The 24445-nt window shown below is 37.5% G+C and overlaps 1 protein-coding gene across 4 annotated transcripts in view; it reads right to left on the bottom strand.

Annotated features, from left to right (window-relative positions):
- Nucleotides 1-3236: 3236 nt before the first annotated feature.
- The window catches only part of Cfh (complement factor H), a 93908-nt gene continuing 72699 nt past the window's right edge, over nucleotides 3237-24445 (bottom strand). For 3 of the 4 annotated variants that reach the window (XM_087906445.1, XM_087906446.1, XM_087906447.1), the window contains 3 exons: nucleotides 23091-23267; nucleotides 19271-19453; nucleotides 3237-3934 (listed from right to left, as the gene is read on the bottom strand). In XM_087906445.1, coding sequence (XP_087762571.1) covers nucleotides 3714-3934; nucleotides 19271-19453; nucleotides 23091-23267 — 581 coding nt within the window. In that variant the 3' untranslated portion in view covers nucleotides 3237-3713. The remainder of the gene's footprint in view (nucleotides 3935-19270; nucleotides 19454-23090; nucleotides 23268-24445) is intronic. The other variant, XM_087906448.1, reaches the window with a different exon arrangement.

Raw genomic sequence — 24445 nt, 5'->3', positions numbered from 1 at the left:
GCGAAGCCTCCACACCCTTTGCTCTCCCTTGCTGTTCCATATGTTTGGATTCTTCTCTGAAATAAATTCCAAACATCAAGGAAGGTCCATCCTCTAACACTGCTGGTGCTAACTAGGAGAAGTCATGGGGCATAGATAGCCCTGACATTAGACACCCAAGTCCTTATCATTTCTTTAACAAATGTAGAGTCCAAGCCATAAGTAACAATGGCGTGCTTAATTTCCTTTAGAACATTGATTCTTATCATTATCCCTCTATCTTCTTTGGCTCCCTTTGAGCCTTTAGAAGTTGATGCTTTGTCAGAGTAAATTGTTATAGGATATGTGGCTAAAATCCTGGGTAAACCAGTTCTGACAGCCAGTGGTGACATTGTAACATGCCCTTTTGCCTTCTCACCCAGTTCATCAGCTCCAATAATTTCCTCAATCATTTCAAATTTCTTAATCATTAGCTCCCATAAAGCCTGAATCTCCTGACCTTCAAATGTTTCTAGTGATTTCCCTACAGTATCAATTTTCTCTTCCCCATTCTGCATCTGATTCCAAGGTCTTAATGTTTCCTTTCAAAGATAATATCTCCTCCTTGAACTGCTCCTGGATATCGTGTAAGTTGCCATCCTGGAGGTATATTCTGCCTGTTACCTTATCAAAACTCTGTGATAACTTCTGAATGTCAAATTCAACAGTCTGGACCCTTTCAGGTAAGTTCCTACTATCCTTAGATATGGCGTCAAGTTTGCCTATCATGTTATTAATCCTATCAGTTAGTGCCATATACTTCCATAATGATATAATATGGGGAGAAAACTGAAACCTAATAACCAGTAAATTGAGGTGCCTTCATATTCATGGAGGCCTTGTGTGATTTCTTTCATTGAGGTAGCAAGGAGAGTGGCAAAAGTCCTATTAGTAACGAAATCTGCCATTTTACCTGCTTACCAGCAGATGGCGATCATTCCAAGTTGCAACTGGAACCAATGCAGCAGTGTCACAACAGATTTTGCGGTAAAATCTGCCCTGATATTTGTTTAAAAACTAGAGAAAAATGAGTCATTCGAGAGGTTATTTGTAGTACACAGAGGGAGAAAACCCAGAGTCTAGGCACAAAGAACCAAAACCCAGCTGATAAACAGTGCAGCTCTTCCCAGGCGCCTGCCCTGCCGCTCCACTGGGGATCATGGCTCTGACCCAATGCATTGGATTGTGACACAGCCGCTATGAGAGTGGCTGACTATGCACCCAGCATCCCTACACTGCATCCCGCTGGGACAAATGGCCATGATGCAAATACTGCTGTGGTAGCACTCAGCTCTGTTGTGGCAGGGATTTCAAACAGCGCTTCTATTTTAGCAGCTAGGACATCCCAGGGAGTTTTACAAAGAGTTGCCCCAGGGGGTAATCAGCGACTGGCAAACAGCACAAGGCTTTTAATCATGCTTCAGCTCTTGTGCTGCAAACTCGCTTGTGATGGGTATTTTCCCAATAAAATACGGGTCAGGAAAAAGCAAATCTGTCCAGGCTGTGTGAAGACTCAACCTCCAACACAGAGGACGGTGCGCCGGGGGTGGGGTGGGGGTGGGGGGTTCAAATCCACTTGGCACCAAGTGATGGAGGAGAAATTGGGCGCTTAATCAAAAGAATCCCACACTAGCTCAGAACTAAGAAAACACAACAGTGTTTATTAAAGGGTAGACTTACAAAGTCAGGATGTTCTGCTTGAATTGATAGGCGAAGATCAGATCCAAAGCTAACTGAACAGCCAAAACAGGGGCATCAGGGGCAGGCAGAGAGAGGAAGGAAGGGGGCCAGATGCTTCTGCATCCAGGCAAATAGTCCACGAGGCCACGCCCCAGTAGGCAGGTAGGTATTAGTTTTAACCTTCCCACAGCATTTAACTGTGTCTTCAACATCACCTTCATGACGATAAAGCTAATGGGTTTTACTGGTGATTGGATTGGTAGGTTCTTTCCTCACTACTGGGATTACTTCTATTGTAAAGAAACCTGTTCTTCCTTGCCAAGATGCTGCCAGGAAGAAGCTTCCAGGAAGGAGAAGGCAAGTCAGACACCAAATCTTATGTGATCATCTTAGATGTGCTGTCCTTAAGATTCTAAAGGACATTTACAACGTGAGTGCTTTTTAAGTTAACACATGTGGCTTATGGTAATTTGTTGCAGTGGTGTTGACAGACAACTCTCTTCACTAGTTTTAAACACAATTACTTTTGTGTATTATTTTTACTAATAAGTATTTCCATGATGTTTGAGTAATTGGTCTGGCAACAATCCAAATCATGAATAGAAAGGTATAAGATAATATGTTCAATTTTTATCTTGTTATTTATACCTATATTTTCATCTTAAAGATACCAAACATTTGAAAAGTTAAAAAAAATAGACATCCTTTTCTTAAAATAGCTTGTTTTTATGATTTTAAACCTATTATGTTAGTGATAGAGGTACTGAAATATATACTTTAACACTCTACAGTTTACACTGGAATTACATCCTGCGTAGCCAAGGTATACAGAAAATACTGTCAGTTTAAATCCCTTTTAAATACCCAATGTCCTATTCATCATATTAAACCAATATGGAGCTTTTGCAATGTTGCCTGGCTACCTTGACCAAAAGGAGCTACAATGAGTTACTACCACCCATTTTCACAGCGCCTTATTACACACATATAGAGAACCCAGAAATAAAGATAAAATCTTAGCAGTATTTTCTGAATAATTATCACCTTTTTACTATCATAAACTTAATATGTACATCCACTGTAAACTAGAAACTGTCTTTTTTTTCTATTTTTTTTTTTTTTTTGAGACAGGGCTCCTCTCTGTAATAGTCCTGGAAATCCTGGAACTAGCTCTTAACCAGGCTGGCCTCATACTCAGAGATCCACCTGCATATGCCACCTGAGTGCTGGTATTAAAGGCATGCACCACAACCACCTGACTAGAAACAGTCTTTAAAGATATTAAATAGAAATCCTTAACACTCTACATTCTAAAGATAAATACAGAGGAATTTTTTTTATATAAATTTGACTGTATTTATTGTTCTTTTCCTTCATTAATCTGGGCATAATGAATGGATGTGCTTATTGCCCCTTTATCAGTTATAAAGAGTTTTTATAGGTTTATATCACTGACAGAATACTATGCCCGGTTCAATTTTAACTTCTTTGTATAATTGCTTGAATATTTCAATGTGTCAAATTAACATGTTCAAAAATTCATACGCAAAATGTTTCTTTATTTATTAATACAAAAGCAGTATGTAGCAATTCCTTATATTCATAAGCAATGTTAAATGTGACAGTTTGATTATTACATATTTGTGTTAGAATACTAATTTGAAGATGAAACAATAAGCTTTGTTTTCACCTTGAATCAGAACCTTTGATCAAAATATATTGAAGATTGGAGCGATTTTGAAAAGTTATAGGTAGAAATAGACACTGAAGTACTTGCATCTGTTTTCTTTCCATTGCTTATTGTGCTAGAATACACGACATTCTGGTTTTTAAGGCACATAGGAGTTTTTAATGCACTGTTTTGAATTTGTGGCAGTTGTATCTCAGGCTCCAAATTAATCACTATATATCAACACAAGTTTATACTTATTAGAAGAAATGAGTTAAATAATACTTCAAACATAAATTGCAACTCTATTAGTAATATGCATGAATATTTCTAAACAAAGGTTCATTTATCTTCCATGCCAATGTTTTTCTTTTATGCAACTGGGATAATTGATGTGACCATCAATGCACATTGTACGAAATGGAGGTGATTTAGTTGCCTCTTTATATCCCCTTATACATTCAAATTCTACATAGTCTCCTGATGTGGAATAGAGCTTTTGTTTTCTTATCCATTTGTAAGTTATGTTATGTCTTTTTGTGATCTCTTCTGATATTACACATGCCTCTGAAAAAAAAATCAACAAGAGTTTATCAATACATACACTTATGTAGACTCAGTTTTCAAGCCCAATTCCTCAAAGTTTTTAAAAACTTCTATTCAACAATCACATAGAATTAGTTCATATTTGATAGCAAATAGTGTCAAAACAATGTTTTTAATGAGACAGCTACATTTTAACAAAAAGGATTCCTAATGTCAATGAAAGAACACACTTAAAATTCAGGACATCCATGGTTGTTTGCATTCATTTAGGTACTGGGCAAAGGTAAAAAATTTGAACCTTGACCTGTACATGATATTTAGACCTAACATTTAGTGAGATGAGTATACTGAAAAGTACTGCTCTTACCAAATCAAATCATAATTACTATCATAATATTCATCATTCAATCACAAAGCTACAACTATGAATTGTTATTGTTATATTATGAATTTGATTTTCATAGTTTTAAAATTATATCTATCAAAGAACCACACTAGATAACCTGATAACTAGATAACCTGCTTGGAAAACAGCTCCTGCAACCACCACCTGGGAGCCTGGCCTTCCTTACATTGCTAGAAAAGCCAGATGACGTAATAACCAAGATCATGCTGTCTCCAGCCAATTGTTTAGTGTTACCATTCTGCCCCACAGTGCATCTAACCATACACTACTGTAAAGGCCGGGACTAAGTGCTACAGAGTGGTTACCAAATTCTCCAAACCATCCTCCAATGCAACGTCTGATCTCATGCTACTGTCTAGTCAGTGGCAAATCCTACTGATCACTCTTTCTGAGGTTTCCAGGAAAAATAACCCTTGAGAGTAGCAAATTTGCCCATCAAAGATCCCGAGAAAACCTGCATCATCTTCTATGAGCTATCATACACAGTGTAGGAGTTTGACACAACAATCACACTGCACCTTATGTTGTCTCTACCACCCCACCTGAGTGAATAAGTGTCCCAGTTTCATTGTAATTCACAGAAATCTTGGTTCACGTTGTGCCCAAAGGTGTTAATTACAAATAATCCATAGGTGCTTCAATCAATTAACTCCTGCACTGTAACTCAAGATACATCTCTAGTAGGAAAGTGTCTGTTGATGTAGTGCATGAAAAATTGATCAGACAGATGTGCAAAGACCACAAGAAATATGAAGAAATGGAGGGAAACAAGACCTAAGAATAATAGGGCTAGAAGAAGGAGAAGAACTCCAGCTCAAAGGCACAGAAAACATATTCATAAAAATCATAAAAAAACTTGCCCAAATTAAAGAAGAATATGCCTCTGATGGTAAAAGTAACTACAGAACACCAAATAGATTGAACCAAAAAGTTCCCCATCCATGTGATAATCAAAACAGTAAACGTATAGAATAAAAAAAGAATACTAAGAACCACAAAGGAAAAAGGCCAAGTAACATATAAAGCCAGACCTGTCAGAATCATACCTCACTTCTCAGTGGAAATCCTGAAAGCCCAAAGGTCCTGATAAGGCATTCTGTAGACACTAAAAAACTATAGATGGAAACCCAGAATATTATGCCCAGCAAATCTTTCAATTATCACCGATGCAGACAGCAAGATAGTCCATGACAAAACCAGATTTAAACAATACCTATCTACAACCCAGTCTTATAGAAAGTACTAGAAGGAAAATTCCAACTCAAGGAAGCTAGTTAAACCCAAAAGAACACAGGAAACAGATAGATTCACACCAGAAAACCCCAAAGAAGGGAAACACTTAAACTCTACCACTGAAAAATAACAGGAATTAACTATTACTGGTCATTAATATTTCTTAATATCAATGGACTCAATTTACCTACAGAAAGACACAGAATGACAGTATGGATATGGAAACAAGATCCATCCTTCTTCTGCATATAAGAAACACACCTCAAAGACAGACATTTCCTGAGTGTAGGGGGTTGGGAAAAGATTTTCCAATAAAATGGACTGGTGTGGGACAAATGTCTATATTCTGTCAATTATATTTTAAATAAACACTGATTGGCCAGTAGCCAGGCAGGAAGTATAGGTGGGGCAAACAGACAGGAAGTAGAGGTGGGTCAATGAAAACAGGAGAATTCTGGGAAGAAGGAATTTCCTTCTGCAGTTCTAACCTGACCACAGAAGAAGCAGGATGTGATTGCCTTGCTGAAAAAGGTACTGAGCCATGTGGCTAACACAGATAAGAATAATGGACTAATATAAATTATAAGAGTTAATAAGAAGCCTGAGCTAATGGGCCAATCAGTTTATAACTAATGTAAACCTCTGTGTGATTTCTTTGAGATTGAACAATTGCAGGAACCTGGCAGGACAGAAACCCCACCAACAACGGACTTAAGAAACAAGTGGGTGTAACTATCCTAATATCTAACAAAATAGAATCTCAAGTGGCTGAAAGACACTTAAGAAAATGTTCAACATCCTTAGCCATCAGTGAAATGCAAATCAAAATCTCTCTGAGATACTATCTTATACCAGTCAGAATGGCTACGATCAGAAACATGAATGGTAGCTTATGTTTCACAGGGTATAGAGTAAGATAAAGGACTCATTCATTACTGATTGGAATGCAAACTTGTTTGGAAATCAGTATAGCATTTTTTTTTGAAAATTGGGACTCAACCTAACTCAAGACCCAGCAATAAAACTCTTTGGCATTTATCCAAAGAATGCTCAATCATACTAAAAGGAAATTTGATCATCTATGTTAATAACAGCATTATTTGGAATAACCAGAAACTGGAAAAACTTAGATGTCTTCAACCAGGGAATGTATAAAGAAAATATGGTACATTTAAACATTGGAGTACTACTCAGTGTTAAAAATATATGACATCTTAAAATTTGCATGCAAGTAGATGGAACTAGAAAAAACATTCTGAGTGAGGTAATTCATTTCCATGAAAATGAGCACAATATGTACTCACTTACAAGTGGATATTAGACATAAAGCAACAGACAACAGGCCTATAGTCCATGACCCCAGAGAAGCTAGGTAACAAGTAGAACCCTAAAAGAAACATACATACATCCCCTTGGTAAGGGGAAATAGACAAGATCTCCTGAGAAAATTAAGAGCATCAGGGTGAGGGAAGAAGGAAAGGTGATGGGGAGACAGAGAGGAGAAGGGAAGAGGGAAGGAGAACTTGAGAGAATGGGTGTGGGAAGTCCTGTCTCTGTGTTGCTTTTATTGGTTAATGAATAAAGAAATTGCTTTGCCCTATAGCAAGGCAGAATTTAGGTAGGCAGACAAAACTAAACTGAATGCTGACAGAAAGAAGGTGGAGTTAAGGAGAAGCAGTGTAGCCCCACTGGAGACAGATGCCAGACGCTGGATTAAACTTTATCCGGGAAGCCACAGCCATGTGGTGATACACAAATTAATGAAGATGTGCTGGTTTAGGATTTAAGACCTAACCAATAAGAAGCTAGAACTAATAAGCCAAGCAGTGATTTAATTAATACAGTTTCTGTATGGTTATTTTGGGTCTGAGCATCCAGAAACAAACAGACTCCTACAACATAACGGAATGATCACGGAAGGACAGAGAGGGATATCAAAGAAAGAGATATCTTAATTGAGGGAGGCAATATGGGCTGTAAAGAAACCTGGCCCTAAAGAAAGTCCCAAGAATTCACAAGGACGACCCCAGTTAAGTACCTAAACAATTGTGGAGAGGGTGCCTAAACTGGTCTTTCCCTGTAGTCAGATTAATGATGATCTTAAATGTTGTCATAGAACCTTCATCCAGTAACTGATGGAAATAAACGTAGAGATCCACATCATGGCACTTAGCTGATGTCCCAGTTGAAGAGAGGGAGGAGCAATACTATGAACAGAAGGGCTAAGACCAAGATGAGGATACCCAAGGAGACAGCCAACCTGAGCCAATGGGAGCCCACCAACTCTTACCTCACAGTGAGGGAACAAGCATAAGTTCAAACTAGGCCCTCTGTATGTGGGTGACAGTTGTATGGCTGTGGAAGAATGTGGGGCCACTGCTTGTTGTTTGGCTTTTTGGAACCCATTCTCTTTGGAGGGATACCTTGCTCAACCTAGATATAGTGGGGAAGGCCTTGGTCCTATCTCAAAGCAATGTGCTACACTTTGGTGACTTCTTATAAGAAAATTTAACCTCTCAGAGGAGTGGATGGGGAGTAGGGGGAAAGCTAGAGGGAGTAGGAGGAGAGGAAGGAGTAGGAATTGGGGTTGGTATGTGAAATGAGAAAAGATATTTTTATAAATAAATAAATAATATTTCTGTAGTAATTCTTAGAAAAAGGTCCAACAGAATCGAATTATTGCCTCCTAGGAAAGTAAGGATAATACAACCCATATATATTAGTAATGAACTGCATTACATCAATGGGGATGAATGGTTAGTTAAGAGATCATTTCAATAGAAACAGGGAAAGCATCTGAGAAAACTTGATGTATCTACAGGGTTAAAAATGACTGAACAGGACATCTGGGAAAGGACCACTGGGCCCATTCAGCTCTTTGTTCCACACATCCCTGACCCCCCCCACCCCAAGCCTGCACTATTGTCTGCGGTGGCCTTGACCCACGAACAGTTCCTGCTTCTGCACTGAGGCTACCCACCCAGAGGGGTGAGTATGCACCTGCCTGGCCAGAGGGGAGTGCATGGCACCTCCAGCTTCTGCTGCAAGGGCTTCTTGGCTACTCACAAGCCTCCCCCACCCCAAGTTCGCCCTTTTGTCTGAGGGATCTTTTGACCTCCAAGAGTCCTGTCTCTGTTCTGAGGACAACCTTTCAGACCACCTGCCCTATTGATTGCAAGGTCCTTGGACCAGGAACAGTGCCTACTCCTGCACTGAGGCTATTCACCCAAAGGGGAATAGTTCGTGTTCCTGCACTGAGGAGATCCACCCAGAGTCAGTCACATCATATTGGACCAAGACACCAAGACTCTCCTGACTGAATTTGAAGGAAGAGATGAGCAGGCATCAAAGCAAGAATTCCTCCAACAACCTGAAAGGCAACATGACAATACCAGATTCCGGGGATCACGCAGCAAGAAGACTTGAACACTCTATTCCAGAAGAAGTAGAAGAAATCAACTTTAATCATAACATTAGGAAAATGATAGAGGACCTTAAACAGGGTGTGAAAAACTGCTGTAAAGAAGTGGAGAAGACTAAAAGGTAGAAGAAATGAATAAATTTCTCAAAGATACCCAAGAAAACCATGATAAAGCAATCAAACAGGTAATGGAAACAGTTCAAGACTTGAAAAATGAAATGGAGGTAATAAAGAAAACACAAACTAAGGGAATGGTGGATATGAAAAATCTGGGTAACTGATCAGGAACTACAGAGTCAAGAATAACCAACAGAATAAAAGAGATAGAAGAAAGAATGCCAGACACCAAAGATACTATAGAGGAAATAAACTCATTGATTAAAGAGAATAACAAATCCAACAAATTCTTAACACAAAACATCCAGGAAATCTGGCACATCATGAAAAGACCAAACCTAAGAATAATAGGGATAGAAGATGGAGAAGAATTACAGCTCAAAGGCCAAGAAAATATAGTCGACAAAATTATAGAAGAAAACTTTCCCAACCTAAAGAAGGATAATCCTATGAAGGTACAAGAAGTGTACAGAACACCAAATAGACTGGATCAAAAAAAAGCATCCCCTTGCCATATAATAATCAAAACACAAAACATACAGAATAAAGATCTAATATTAAGAGCTGCAAGGGAAAAAGGTCAAATAACATATAAAGGGAAACCTATCAGAATTACACCTGACTTTTCAATGGAAATCCTGAAAGCCAGAAGGTCTTGGATAGATGTGCTGCAGACACTAAGAGACCATGGATGCAAGCTTAGAATAATATATCCAGCAAAGCTCGAATTCACCATCGATGGAGAAAACAAGATATTCCAAGGCAAAAGCAGATTTAAACAATATTTAGCCACAAACCCAGCCTTACATAAAATACTAGAAGGAAAACCACAAACCAAGGAAACAACAACACCCATAATAACACAAGCATCTAACAACTCTCCACCAGCACATCTTAAAGAAGGGAAACACACAAACACTATCACCAGGAAAAATAACCGGAGTTAGCAACCACTGGTCATTAATATCACTTAATATCAATAGACTCAATTTACCTATAAAAAGGCACAGGTTAAGAGAATGGATACAAAAACAGGATCCAACATTCTGGTGTTTACAAGAAACACATCTCAAACTCAAAGACAGACACTACCTTAGAGTAAAGGGTTGTGAAAAGGCTTTCCAATCAAATGGTCCAAAGAAACAAGCGGGTGTGGCTATACTAATATCTAACAAAATGACTTCAAATTAAAATCAATTAGAAGAGATGGAGAAGGACACTTCATTCTCATAACAGGAACAATTCATCAGGAGGAAGTCTCAATCCTGAATATCTATGCCACTAATATAAAAGTACCCACATAGGTAAAAGAAACATTACCAGAACTCAAAGCACACATCAAACCATAGCTCTAATAGTAGGAGATTTCAATACTCTGCTCTCACCAATGGACAGGTCAACCAGACAGAAACTTAACAGAGAAATAAGAGAACTAAAAGATGTAATGAACCAAATGGACGTAACAGACATTTATAGAACATTCCACCCAAACAGAAAAGAATATACCTTCTTCTCAGCATCTCATGGGACCTTCTCAAAAATTGATCACATAATAGGTAACAAAGCATACATCCATAGAAACAAAGAAATTGTAGTAACCATCTGTGTACTATCAGATCACCACGGAATAAAGTTAGATTCAACAACAATTCTACCCCTAGAAAGCCTAAAAACTCATGGAAACTGAAGAGTCAACTACTGAGCCACTCCTGGGTCAAGGAAGAAATAAAGAAATTAAAGTCTTCCTTGAATTTAATGAAAATAAAGATACAACATACTGAAACCTATGGAACACTATGAAAGCAGTGCTAAGAAGAAAGTTCATAGCACTAAGTGCCCCCATAAAGACAATGGAGAAAGCACACATTGAAGACTCAACAGCACACCTGAAAGCTCTAGAAAAAAAAATGAAGCAGACTCACCCAGAAGGAGTAGAAGACTGAAAATAATCAAACTGAGGGTTGAAATCAACAAAATAGAAAGACAGAAAACAATCCAAAGAATCAATGAAACAAAAAGCTGGTTCTTGGAAAAAATCAATAAGATTGACAAACCCCAACCAAACTAATCAAACGGCAGAGAGAGAACATGCAAATTATTAAGATCAGAAATGAAAAGAAGGACATAACTGCAGACACAGAGAAAATTCAGAGAATCATTAGATCTTACTAAAAAAGCTTGTATGCCACAAAATTGGAAAATGTAAAAGAAATGGACATTTTTTTTCGATAAGTACCGTATACCAAAAGTAAATCAAGACCAGGTGAACAATTTAAATAGACTTGTAAGTCGTGAAGAATTAGAAGCTGTTACCAAAAACCTCCCTACCAAAAAAAGCTCAGAACCAGATGGTTTCAATGCAGAATTCTACCAGAACTTCCAGAAAGAGCTAATACCTTTATTCCTTAATGTATTTCACAAAAAAGAAACAGAAAAGTCATTGGCAAACTCCTTTTATGAAGCTACAGTTACCCTGATACCAAAACCACACAAAGAGTCAATCAGGAAAGAGAATTACAGGTCAATCTCACTCATGAATATCGACGCAAAAATTCTCAACAAAATACTGGCAAACCAAATCCAAGAACACATTAGAAAAATTATCCATTATGATCAAGTAGGCTTCATCCCAGAGATGCAGGACTGGTTCAACATACGAAAATCTATCAGTGTAATCCATCATATAAATAAACTGAAAAAAAATTGGATCATTTCATTAGATGGTGAAAAAGCATTTGACAAAATTCACCACCCGTTTATGATAAAGGTCTTGGAGATATTAGGGATACAAGGTTCATACTTAAATATAATAAAAGCTATATGCTGCAAGCTGACAGCTAACATCAAATTAAATGGAGAGAAACTCAAAGCCATTCTATTAAAATCAGGAACACGACAAGGCTGTCCACTCTCTCCATACCTCTTCAATATAGTGCTTGAAGCTCTAGCAATAACAATAAGACAACATAAGGAGATCAAGGGGATTCGAATTGGAAAGGAAGAAGTTAAACTTTCGTTATTTGCAGATAATATGACAGTAAGCATAGCAACCCCAAAAACTCTACCAAAGAACTCTGACAGCTGATAAACATCTTTAGTAATGTGGCAGGATACAAGATCAACTCCAAAAAATCAGTGGCCCTCCTATACACAAAGAACAAAGAAGCAGAGAGGAAAATCAGAGAAACATCGCCTTTCACGATAGCCACAAATAGCATAAAGTATCTTGGCATAACTATAACCAAGAAGTGAAAGGTCTATTTGACAAGAACTTTATGTCGTTGAAGAAAGAAATTGAAGGATACCAGAAAATGGAAAGATCTCCTTTGCTCTTGGATTGGAAGGATCAACATAGTAAAACTGGCAATTCGACCAAAAGCAATCTACAGATTCAATGCAATCCTCATCAAAATCCCAACAAAATTCTTCACAGACCTTGAGAGAAAAATAATCAACTTTATATGGAAAAACAAAAAACCCAGGATAGCCAAAAAAATTTTATACAATAAAAGTACTTCTGGAGGCATTACCATCCCTGACTTCAAGCTCTATTACAGAACTACAGTAATGAAAACAGCCTAGTATTGGCATAAAAACAGAGATGTTGATCAATGGAATCGAATCGAAGACCTGGATATTAACCCACAAACCTATGAACACCTGATTTTCGACAAAGGAGCTAAAATTATACTACAGAAGAAAGAAAGCATCTTTAACAAATGGTGCTGGCATAACTGGATTTCAACATGTAGAAGAATGGAAATAGATCCATATCTACCACCACGCACAAAACTCAGATCCAAATGGAGTAAAGACCTCAACATTAATCTGACCATTTTGGACCTGATAGAAGAGAAAGTGGCAAGTAGTCTGCAACAAATGGGCAAAGGAGACCAATTCCTATGTATAACCCCAGTAGCACAGACAATAAGAGTAACAATGAATAAATGGGACCTCCTGAAACTGAGAAGCTTCTGTAAAGCAAAGGACACTGTCATTAAGACAAAAATACTGAATGGGAGAAGATCTACACCAAAGGTCTGATGTCCAAAATATACAAGAACTCAAGAAACTAGACATGAAAACTCTAATTAACCCACTTAAAAATAGGGTACTGAACTGAACAGAGAATTCTCAACAGAAGAATTTCAAATGGCCAAAAGACACTTAAGGTCTTGCTCAACCTCCTTAGCGATCAGGGAAATGCAAATCAAAACAACTTTGAGATACCATCTTTCACCTGTTAGAATGACTAAAATTGAAAACACCAATGATAACCTATGCTGGAGAGGATATGGAGAGAGGGGAAATCTCATTCATTGTTGGTGGGAATGCAAACATGTGCAACCACTGTGGAAATCAGTGTGGCGGTTTCTCAGGAAACTGGGAGTCAACCTACCTCAGGATCCAGCAATACCACTCTTGGGAATATACCCAAAAGTTGCCCAATCATACTACAATACTACAAGCATTTGACCAACAATGTTCACAGCAGCATTTGTAATAGCCAGAACCTGGAAACAACCTAGGGTCCCTTCAATAGAAGAATGGATAAACAAGGTGTGGCACATATATACTTTAGAGTTCTACTCAGTGGTAAAAAACAATGATATCTTGAACTTTGCATGCAAATGAATGGGAATAGAAAACACTTTACTGAGTGAGATAACCCTGCCCCAAAAAGAGGAATATGGTACGTACTCACTCATAAGCGGATTCGAGCCATAATTAAAGGTCTTTGAGCCTATAATTCGTGATCCTAGAGAAGCTAAATAAGAAGGTGAACCCACTGAAAAACATATATTTATCCTCCTGGATATTGGAAGTTGACAAGATCACCGGGCAAAAGTTTGGAGCAGGGCATAGGGGTGGATTAGGGGGAAAGGGAAATGGGGAGAGAGATGAGAGAAGGAGGATTGGGGAGAGTTTGGGGGAATGGGATAATTGAGATGGAGGAAGGGTAGATATGGGAGCAGGAAGATGTTATCCTAACCAAGGGAGCCATTTTAGGATTGGCTAGAGTCTTGGCTCTTGAAGGGTTCCCAGGTGTCCAAGGGGATTTCCCCAACTAGTTTTGTGGACAGCAGACGAGAGGGTGCCTGATCTGCCCTTATCCTAAAGCCACACTGATGAATATCTTGCATATCACCATAGAACCTTCATCTGGCGATGGATGGAGATAGATACAGAGACCCACATTGGAACACTGGACTGAGCTACAAGGTCCAAATAAGGAGCAGAAGGACGGAGAACATGACTAAGGAAATCAGGACCACGAGGGGTGTATCCACCCCTGAGACAATGGAACTGATCTAATGGGAGCTCACCAAAGTCAGCTGGACTGGAACTGATTGAGCAAGTGATCAAACTGGACTTTCTGAATGTTGCTGACAATGAGGGCTGACTGAGAAGCCAAGGACAAAAAACTGAGTTTTGATTCTACTGCATGGACTGACCTTGTAGGAGCCTAGTCTGTTTGGATGCTCACCTTCCTAGACCTGGATGGATCGGGGAGGACCTTGGACTTCCCACAGGGCAAGAAAACCTGACTGCTCTTAGGACTGGAGAGAGAGGGGAAGAGAGAGTGGGGGGAGTGGGAGGGAAATGGGAGGAGGTGGAAATTTTTAATAAATAAATAAATAAAGGACTGAACAGTTTAAGCATATAAAAGAGAGTACAACAGAATCATCAAATGCCATAAAATGTTGGTACCCCTGATATACCATTTCCTTGCTATATGTAAAATGTACTGAAAAATTGACTATATGCATTGTTGGAGTGGCTTCCTCCAGTACCAGATAAGAACAGATGCAGACACCCATAGCTGTACATATGAAGAAAGAGAGAGAGAGAGAGAGAGAGAGAGAGAGAGAGAGAGAGAGAGAGAATAAACTGAGATCTCCATTAAAACCCTCACCTGAGAGCTGAAGTAACTGTACAGAAAAGGAGTTGGAAAGATTGTAAGAGTCAGAGGGGATGAAGGACAACAGGAAAACAAGATCCTGAGAATCAACTAAACAAGGCCTATGTGAGCTCATAAAGACTAAAGCAGCAAATACAGGGCCTACATGGGTCTTAACCAGGTCCTACGCATATTTACTATAGCTATTAGCTTAGTATTTTTATGGGACTTCTGAGTATAAGAATGAGCAGATCTCTTTTGTGTGCTCTTGGGATTCTACTTCCTTTTGGTTGCCATGTCCAGCATCTATGAAAACTTTCACTTCATCTTATTATATTTCAATTTGTCATGTTTGGTTTTTATTTCCTAGAACCTTGTTCTTTTCTAATGAGAGACAGAAAGGGAGTAGATATTGAGGGGGAAGTGTTATGGAGAGGAACTTGGAGGAGTAGTAGGAGAGGAAACTATAATAATGATATATTGTATTCAAAACTATTTTCAATTAATAAAAATGATTGTGATCAGCAATAAAAATATTGTCTCTATTTTTGCTACAGTATCAGAATTTGAATTATTATAATAATTAAGAAGATAAAATATATAATTATTGAATTAAAAGTCAAATCATTCTTACTTGAGCATTATGTATTTCTATATATGGAAAATCTTAAAGACTATTCCAAAATATGAAAATTGAAAACAAAAGTGATTAGGTAGTTCATTCATTGTCAGTATACAAAATTTTCAATATTCATTGTTATTATATGAAAATAAGTTCTTTCCTATAGATCAATATTTTTTGTGAACTACCAATAAATGCAATCCCATTAACATTAACACCAAAATGTTAATGTTAATTAACATAATTTAGCACTAAACTTAACAACTGAAGTGCAAAACTTTAACCATAACTATTAGTTAACTGGTGAAAGAACCATAAAAGACAAAAATGGAAAAATCATGTATGTAAAATTTTTGGAAGAATCAATATCAGTATTAATGTAAAATGTACATGTTTCCCATGTCAGTTAGCATACTCCATGAAACCCCATTGAAATACCAATGTCATTTTCATACAAATGGATGGGGGATCCTAAAACTTCAATGGAAGTACAATAAAAATGTGTAGACAACTAGAACTTGAATAAAAATAAAAATCCAGGAGGTATCACAATACCTTATTTCAATATACATTAGGAACCCCTCAGTAGGCAGAACACTATGACACTTGGATGAACAATAAATTGAATGAGAAAAGAGATTTGAAAAATTGAACTATGTGTCTATAGTTAATTTATATTAATTGAGTCTCCAACATATGTTGGAAAACTGATAGTATATTCAATAAATGATACAAGAATAATCAATATACATATGAAGAGAATTGAAATTTGATTCATATGTCTCTTTCTTGGCAAAAATCAACCCAAAATCAATTAAAGACATAAATGTAAGAATAAGATGTTGAAACTACAAGGAAAACAACAGGAAAACACTTCATTGGATTTGAACACTGAATGTTTAGATGGGATCCCAAATCTCAAGGCAAAAGAAAACCCTTGATGAATGGAGTTTATCACAATGAAATGCTTGTGTCTAGCAGAGAACACAACCAATACAATAAAACAGTGACAGCCTATAGAACTGATGAAAATTGTTATGTTATTAGTTGTTTCTTATCTCAAAAATACAAATGGAATTGAAAAAGATTTCCACAGTGACTGCACAAGTTTGCATTCCCACCAACAATGGATGAATGTTCCCCTCACTCCACATCCTCTCCAGCATAGGCTATCATTGGTGTTTTTGAGTTTAGCTATTCTGATAGGTGTAAAATGGTATCTCAAAGTTGTTTTGATTTGCATTTCCCTGATTGCTAAGGAGCTTGAACATGACCTTAAGTGTCTTTTGGTCATTCGAAGTTCATCTGTTGTGAATTCTCTGTTCAGTTCAGTACCCCATTTTTTAATTGGGTTAATTAGAGTTTTAGTGTCTAGTTTCTTGAGTTCTTTGTATATTTTGGAGATCAGACCTTTGTCTGATGAGGGGTTTGTGAAGATCTTCTCCCAGTCGGAAGGTAGCCTTTTTATCTTACTGACAGTGTCCTTTGCTTTACAGAAGCTTCTCAGTTTCACGGGGCCCCATTTATTCACTGATTCTCTCTTATTGTCTGTGCTACTGGGGTTCTACTTAGGAAGTGGTCTTCTGTGCCCATATCTTGTAGACTACTTCCCATTTCTCTTCTATCAGGTTCAAAGTGGTCAGATGAGGAGCAGAAAGAGGGAGAACATGAACAAGGAAGTCAGGACCGCGAGGGCTGCGTTCACCCACTGATAAAAGGGGACTGATCTAATGAGAGCTCACCAAGGCCAGCTGGACTGAGACTGAATGAGCATGTGATCAAACCAGACTCTCTGAATGTGGCTGACATGGGGGCTGATTGAGAAGCCATTGATAATGGCACTAGGTCTTGTTTCATCTGCATGTACTGACTTTTTGGGATCCTAGTCTGTTTGGATGCTCACCTTCCTAGATCTGGAAGGAGTGGGGAGGAACTTGAACTTCCCACAGGGCAGGAAACCCTGACTGCTCTTAGGACTGGAGAGGGTGGAGGAGAGGGAGTGTGGGGAGTGGGAGGGTATTGGGAGGAAAGGAGGAAGTGGAAATTTTTATAAATAAATAAATAAGTAAATTAAAAAACAAACAAACAAAAAGATTACCACCAAAATTTACTAAAATGAAGAGACACTTCTGCAAGGAATAAATATACATGTGGGTGAGAAAGGAAAAGATGCCTAGTATCATTAACTCTCATTTCACTGCCAGATTTTTAGTGAGATACCTTACCCCATATGTGTAATGGCATTGCAGAAAGAAACCCTAAAAAATTACAAATGTTCATGAGTGTGTAGTGGAAAAGAAACTCGAAATCTATTAATGGAAATATGGGCTTGAGTAGTTACTATGGACAATAATATGGAGTTTCCATATACTATTTCTATGTCCCTCTTTTTGAAATAAACCCAGAAGAAAAGAAACCAACCTAATCAACTTGCATATATATGTTTATTGCACATTGCTATGTCATAGTAACCATGATGTGATAACTGTCTCTGTTCCCACCAATTGATGAACTTATAAAGATAACATAGTATATTTATATCAAATATGGTTTGGACATTATAGATAGTTTTTATTATTTTAGTTAGAAAAAGAAATTGAGGGACTTTAAGTGAAATGAGCCAAACACATTAATACAAGTCTTTCGTGTTCTTTCCCACATAATGAAAGAAAAACTAAAATTCCTCTATGCTTCCTGACAGTGATTAGTAGAATTCAGATCATTTATCTAAGGGAAGGGAAGCTTATATTAGGATCATGAACTTAATAACTGCAAGGTGTGTACAGGTGATGTATATGTAGAAGAATGGCCTCTGTATTGAATGGTTTTCTGTGTCAAATTGACACTTGACACAAGCTGGAGTCATCAGAGAGACAGGACTTTCAGCTGAGGAAATGCCTCCATGACATCCAGCTGTGAGGCCTTTTCTCAATTATTGATCAGTTTGGGAGGAACCAGCCCATGACAGTCCATGGCAGTCCTGGAGTCTATAAAAGGGAGTCTTAGAAAGCCATGAAAAGTAAGCCAGTAAGCATCACCCCTCCATGGCTTCTACATCAGCTCCTGCCTCCAGTATCCTGTCCTGTTTGAGTTCCTGTACTCACTTCCTCTGATAATAGGTAGAAATATGGAAGTGAATAGGTGTAACCTTGTTAGAAATGTGTCTCTGGATAGTCTATAGCATCCAGCTGCCTTCAGAGTCCCATATAGAATTCTCAGCTATTTCCCCAACACAAAGTCTGCTTGTGCACCACCATGCTCCCCCCACATGATGATAATGAACTAACCTATGAAACTGTAAGCAATCCCTACTTAAATGTTTTCTTTTATAAGAGTTGCTAGGGTCATGGGGTCTTTTCAAAACAATAGAACATCAACTGAGTCAATAGGTATGGAAATATTATACTGCCACCAAGTTTTATGGACAGCAATACATGTTAGTAAAACACAATAATAAAGAATAAGTTGCATAATTATATTTGTCAACTGTTTCTATATAAAAAGAATCTAATAATATTGCTTTCCTCACATGTGATATTTAGCAGTGAAGCACTAAGCAACAGAGTGCTTTTAATCTGTGAATGTTCTTTATTAAGAGAAATATATACATATCATGAAACTGAATCTCCTATGATCTATGAGAAAGAGGTACTTACGTAAACATTTCGGTGGCTTAGACCACTCTCCATTTCTACATGTTATTTTGCTGTTGCCTTCCAGTATGTAATAAGATTGGCACTGATATTCTACTGATGATGATGGTGCATATACTTGTAATGGGAAGGAGGTGATGTCTCCATTTTCAATAGGTGGAGGACGCCCACATTTCCCCGTTGAATCTAAGAATGACAACATTTGAATGTTTGAGAGATCAAATCAGAGTACAGGCTTAAATAGAACCAATGAAAGCACAGTTTAAACAAGACTTTAGTGATTTATGGCCACAGAAATGATTCCTTAAAGAAATTTCAATCATATAAACTTAGAGTTACAAGTTCTTTTTTCCTTCTTACCTAAAACACTTAATGCACTGGAGCAAGCATGTCTTTTCGGAAGCCTTCCCATGTTAGTATATGTCTGAACAGCTCCTAAGTCAGACTCCAGTGAAGTCAGGCAGAATCTCTTGGCTTTAAAGTACTGGAATATTTATTGTTCTATATATTCCTAATCTTCATTATCATTTTTTGAAATGTATTTATCGACAAGAATTTAAAGCTTTTAAAGTTACAGAAGGAAAATGGGGCATTCTTGGCCCCTGATAGAGATAAAGTAAGTAGTCACCTATATGACTATACTTTTGCTAGTTACAACAGAAATTCATATACATAATATTTTTAGTAGGCAAAATAGGAATAGGGAGACATCGAGAAGTCTAGTTAAGAGATTCAGGACTCAACTAACTGCACAATGCTGTGTGATATTTCTTTCCTTTCTGTATTGCTGATTGTCCTGCTGAGGTCACAGGAGAAGACTGAAAGGAAGTACTAATATTTTGTCCAGTTGAGTAAGATCACAACAGGAGCATCATGAAATGAATTGAACTCCAACATTGTTTAGACAAAAAAAATTATTCCTGATCCAAACAAAATATTTCTATGTGGAAGAAATTGAAAACAAGTTGGTCATAAAGCAGCATGTACATGTTTTAGAGATGATTAAACTCATACTGTACAAGTCTCATGAAGTCCATGAAATACATATATTGAAACTGCTTAAAGAAAACAACTTGAAAAAAAACAACTTTATGAAATTACCATCCACACTGAATCAAGATCCAAAAGAAAATAACTCTCCCTCTACCACCATGAGGTCGTAGGAGGTGAAAGGAAATGAATGTCAGCCTTGAATTCTACGTCCAGTGGAGCTAGCCTTTTGAATTAATGAATTCAACATTAATTAAGACATCAAATTAAAGTAAGTAAAGAGGATTTATCTCCAAAAGAGAATTCCTCATAAAAAATAAGTAGGAGAATTCATCACAGAAATAAAAATTAAAATTAAAATTTTAGGAGAAAAGTAACTGGCAAAATACTAGATGGTCTTTCTGCTCATAAAATTATGTTTATATTTGAGATGAAACCTAGCATTTGAGAATGGTGTTCAAGATATGTAACAGGAAATCCTAAAGAAAATTTTAAGTAAGACATAGAAAAAGGGAACCATAAATAGATTTTAAAGGTAAGTAGTTTCCAGTTTTTCTTAGGAATATAAAATATCTGCATCTGTAAAGGATGGCAAGATGTAGCATGAATTCTAATTGGTCTTAATAATAAAAACCTGGAGTCATATATCAGGACAATGCTAAAAGATCAGAGAAGAAAATGAGTCACCCATTAGTTCTTACCTCTACTGAATCCTCAGATCGAAGATCCTTATGCATCCTCCAACTGAATGTCCTGAGCACCCTTTTCCTCTGGCCCTATAGTCCTCTGCCTGTCCAGCCATATCACTTCTGACTCCACTTCCCTAGTGCTGTGCTTAAAGGTATATGATACCAAGTGCTGGGAACAAAGGTATGAGCTTCGTTTCTCTTTTAGACTGATTCAATGTCATGTAGCCTAGGGTGTGCTTGAAATAACTGAGATCTGTCTGCCTCTGTCTCCCAACTGCTGGGATTAAAGATGTGTGTCACCATTACTTGACCTCTATGGCTAACAAGTGTGGCAAGTTCTGCATTCTGATCTTCAGGTAAGCTTTATTTGTTACAGCATATAAAATATCACCAGAGGCAAGCACATAGAGATCGCACACTCAAATTGTGTACTCAAAATCAAGAAAAGAAACATGACATAATAAAATTCTTGAGAACCATTCTTCCAAAGCAAGGGGAAGAAAGGAGAAATAGGACTGATAATCAGAGAAAAAAACACAAATTGACAAAGGAACAGAGATATTAACTATACTAAAACTTGCTTCACATGCAAAAGATCTGAATGCAGAGATCGAAGTCTCTCTATAGATATAATGTAAATATGCATCAACAATATAGAGTTCATATTCAATAATAAGTGACTAATGCAGTTTCAATGCTGAGATTAGGTTTTTTTTTGGTTTTACTTTTAAATTTTGTTTTTGGGGAGGATATTAGGACGGAGGGCAGATACAAGGGAACAGGGAGATGAGTGGGAACAGAATGTGCAATGTGAAATTTGTAAAGAATCAATCAAACATAAAAAAGAAATAAGGAAATCTAATGATGAAGAAGTTATATTTAACTACATGAAAATATTTTATTACACTACTCATTTGCAGATTTCAAATATTTCAAAGTAAATATTTTGAAAATCTTTTATCCAACTTCATATAAGTGTATTTTACACATTTATTATTTAATAAATCAATGAGTGGCTTAAGATTTAAAGTGACAATTTTTTTCATTGTGGCGATATTCCTAAAATCTGATAGAACCTTTGTTGAAAAGTTTCAACCATAATTCTTCAATAAATTCAGCAAAAAAATTGAAACTTTATCAATATTGTTTTATTTTCACTTTCTTATAGTTTTGGTTTTGAGCTTTTCATTTAATGACTGAGCCATCTTTAGGGGACATCTGCCTCACACTACATAAATCACAAGAACCAGAGAAGGGACTGCCCAGAGAAATAGAATCAGTTCCTTGACCAGTCAGCATAAAAGAGGCTTCCTCCAGGAGCAGATGAGAGTGGGTGCAGAGACACTCACTCAGACATTAGGAGTTGTCTAAATTGGTGGTCTATATTGGATCCTTCACTTGGAGAATGGGGAACCCAAAGAAAAGGAAAGGAGTCAGAGTAAATGAAGGATATCAGGAGAACATGGTCCATTGAGTCACCTAAGCAGAGCTCACATGGTCTCCACGAGACTGAAGCAGCAAACGTGGGGCCTGCATGCATCTACAGGAGGTGCTTTGCATATACGTTATGGCTGTTAGCTTGGTGTTTTCCTAAGACTCAGTGGCAATGACTGTCTCTCTAACTCTTTTCTTTCTATTGAGTTACCTTGAACAGTCTCTATATTAGGGGTTTTGACTTGTCTTATTTTATCTTGTTTTGTCCATTTGATTGTTATCTCTTGAAGGCCTATTCCTTTCTAAAGGGAAATGCTGAGGGAGAGGATCTGGAGGAAATATGTTGGGGGAGGGAGCTGGGAGGAGGATGGAAGGATGTAGTAAATTGCAGTAGTGATGTATTGTATGAGTAAAGAATCTATTTCCATTATTAAAAGAAAAAAAAGAAAAGTTAGAAAAATGATTCTCATAAAAATTGCTTCACTTTATCTTCACAAATGTATACAGTAACCAAATTTCTTTATTAAATAAGCCTTGGGGCTGGATGGTGGGAGCACATGCCTTTAATCCTAGAACTTAAGAGGAAGAAACAGGTTGATCTTTGTGTGTTCAAGGCCAACCTGGTCTACAAGAGTTAGGACCAAGACATGCTGAATAGCTACAGAGAAACCCTGCCTCAAAAAAAAGCATTGGGAAATATGATGATTTACCTTTGCATTGTGGTGGTTCTGTCCAAAATCCATTTTGACACATCACTTCTACTTCCCCAAATAGTTCAAAAGGTTTATCACATTCATACCGTATTTTGTCATTGGTTAGATATTTAGCCTTGGGCATTGATACTATAGTAGCATTTTCCACATGTGGTGGATTCCCACAGGAATTATCTTAAGAAAAATATAAAATATCATTAGCAATTTATTCATCTTAAATACCCAATCAACACATAAGATTCCAAATGTATTTCTTATATTTTTGGTTATGAGCCTAGCCTTTAATGGCTGATCCATCCCTCTAGGCCACAAATGTATTTCTTTATTTATATCTTAAATAAATAGATATAAAAATATGGTACATTTATAAATACACACACACATACACACACAAATGAATTCATCAAATTCACAAGTAAATAGATGAAAATAGAAAAAAATAATTTTGAAGGAGGGAATCCAGACTCAGAAAGACATACATATATATTATTGTATATGGATACTAGCTCTTAAGTCAGTGATAGATACGCTACAATCCATAGAACAAGGGATATTAGGTAAAGAGGAAAAGACCTGGGGAAGGAATGGTCTTCATAGGATGGCAAAATAGAGTATATAGTTATGGATGGAGAAGGGGAGAGAAGGAACAGAATACAGGAAAGGACAGCTAAAACTAAGTATTGTTTGAAGACTATTATGGAAACATAATACAGTAGAAGCTTCCTAAAATACATGATGCGGGAGAATTGTCTGTATTCTGTCAATCACATTTTAATAAAACGCTGATTGGCCAGGTAGGAAGTATAGGTGGGTCAACCAGACAGGAAGTAGCGGCGGGGCGATGAGAACAGGAGTATGTCTTCTGGGAAGAAGGAAGCTCTTCCTCCAGTTCTGCCCAGACCACCGGAGAGGAAAGATGTAAGCTGCCCCACTGGAAAAGGTACTGAGCCATGTGCTAATGTAGATAAGGATAATGGGGTAACATAAGTTATAAGAGCTAATAAGTAGCCTGACCTAATGGGCCAATCAGCTTTATAACTTATAGAGATCTCTGTGTGATTGATTTTCTCTGTGGTGGTGCATGCCGGTAGAATTTGCTAAAGGAGGCAGCAACATGTGAGCTGACAGCTGAAAAAGGTACCAAGCCATATGGCTAATATAGATAATAATAATGGGTTAATATAAGTTACAAGGGTTAACAAGAAGCCTGAGCTAATGGACCAATCAGTTTATAACCTAATGTAGACTCTGTGTTATTTTCTTTGGGAATTGCTGACTGTGGGGTACCGTTATTATTTCTGGGGCTAAGCTAGCTGTGCAGGAGCGGGGCAGGATGAAAAGCAGGCCTGCCC

This window comes from Myodes glareolus, chromosome 5, assembly GCF_982192425.1.
Source record: "Myodes glareolus chromosome 5, mMyoGla1.1, whole genome shotgun sequence".
Classification (NCBI taxonomy): Eukaryota; Metazoa; Chordata; class Mammalia; order Rodentia; family Cricetidae; genus Myodes; species Myodes glareolus.
This window is presented reverse-complemented; position numbering and strand designations above follow the sequence as displayed.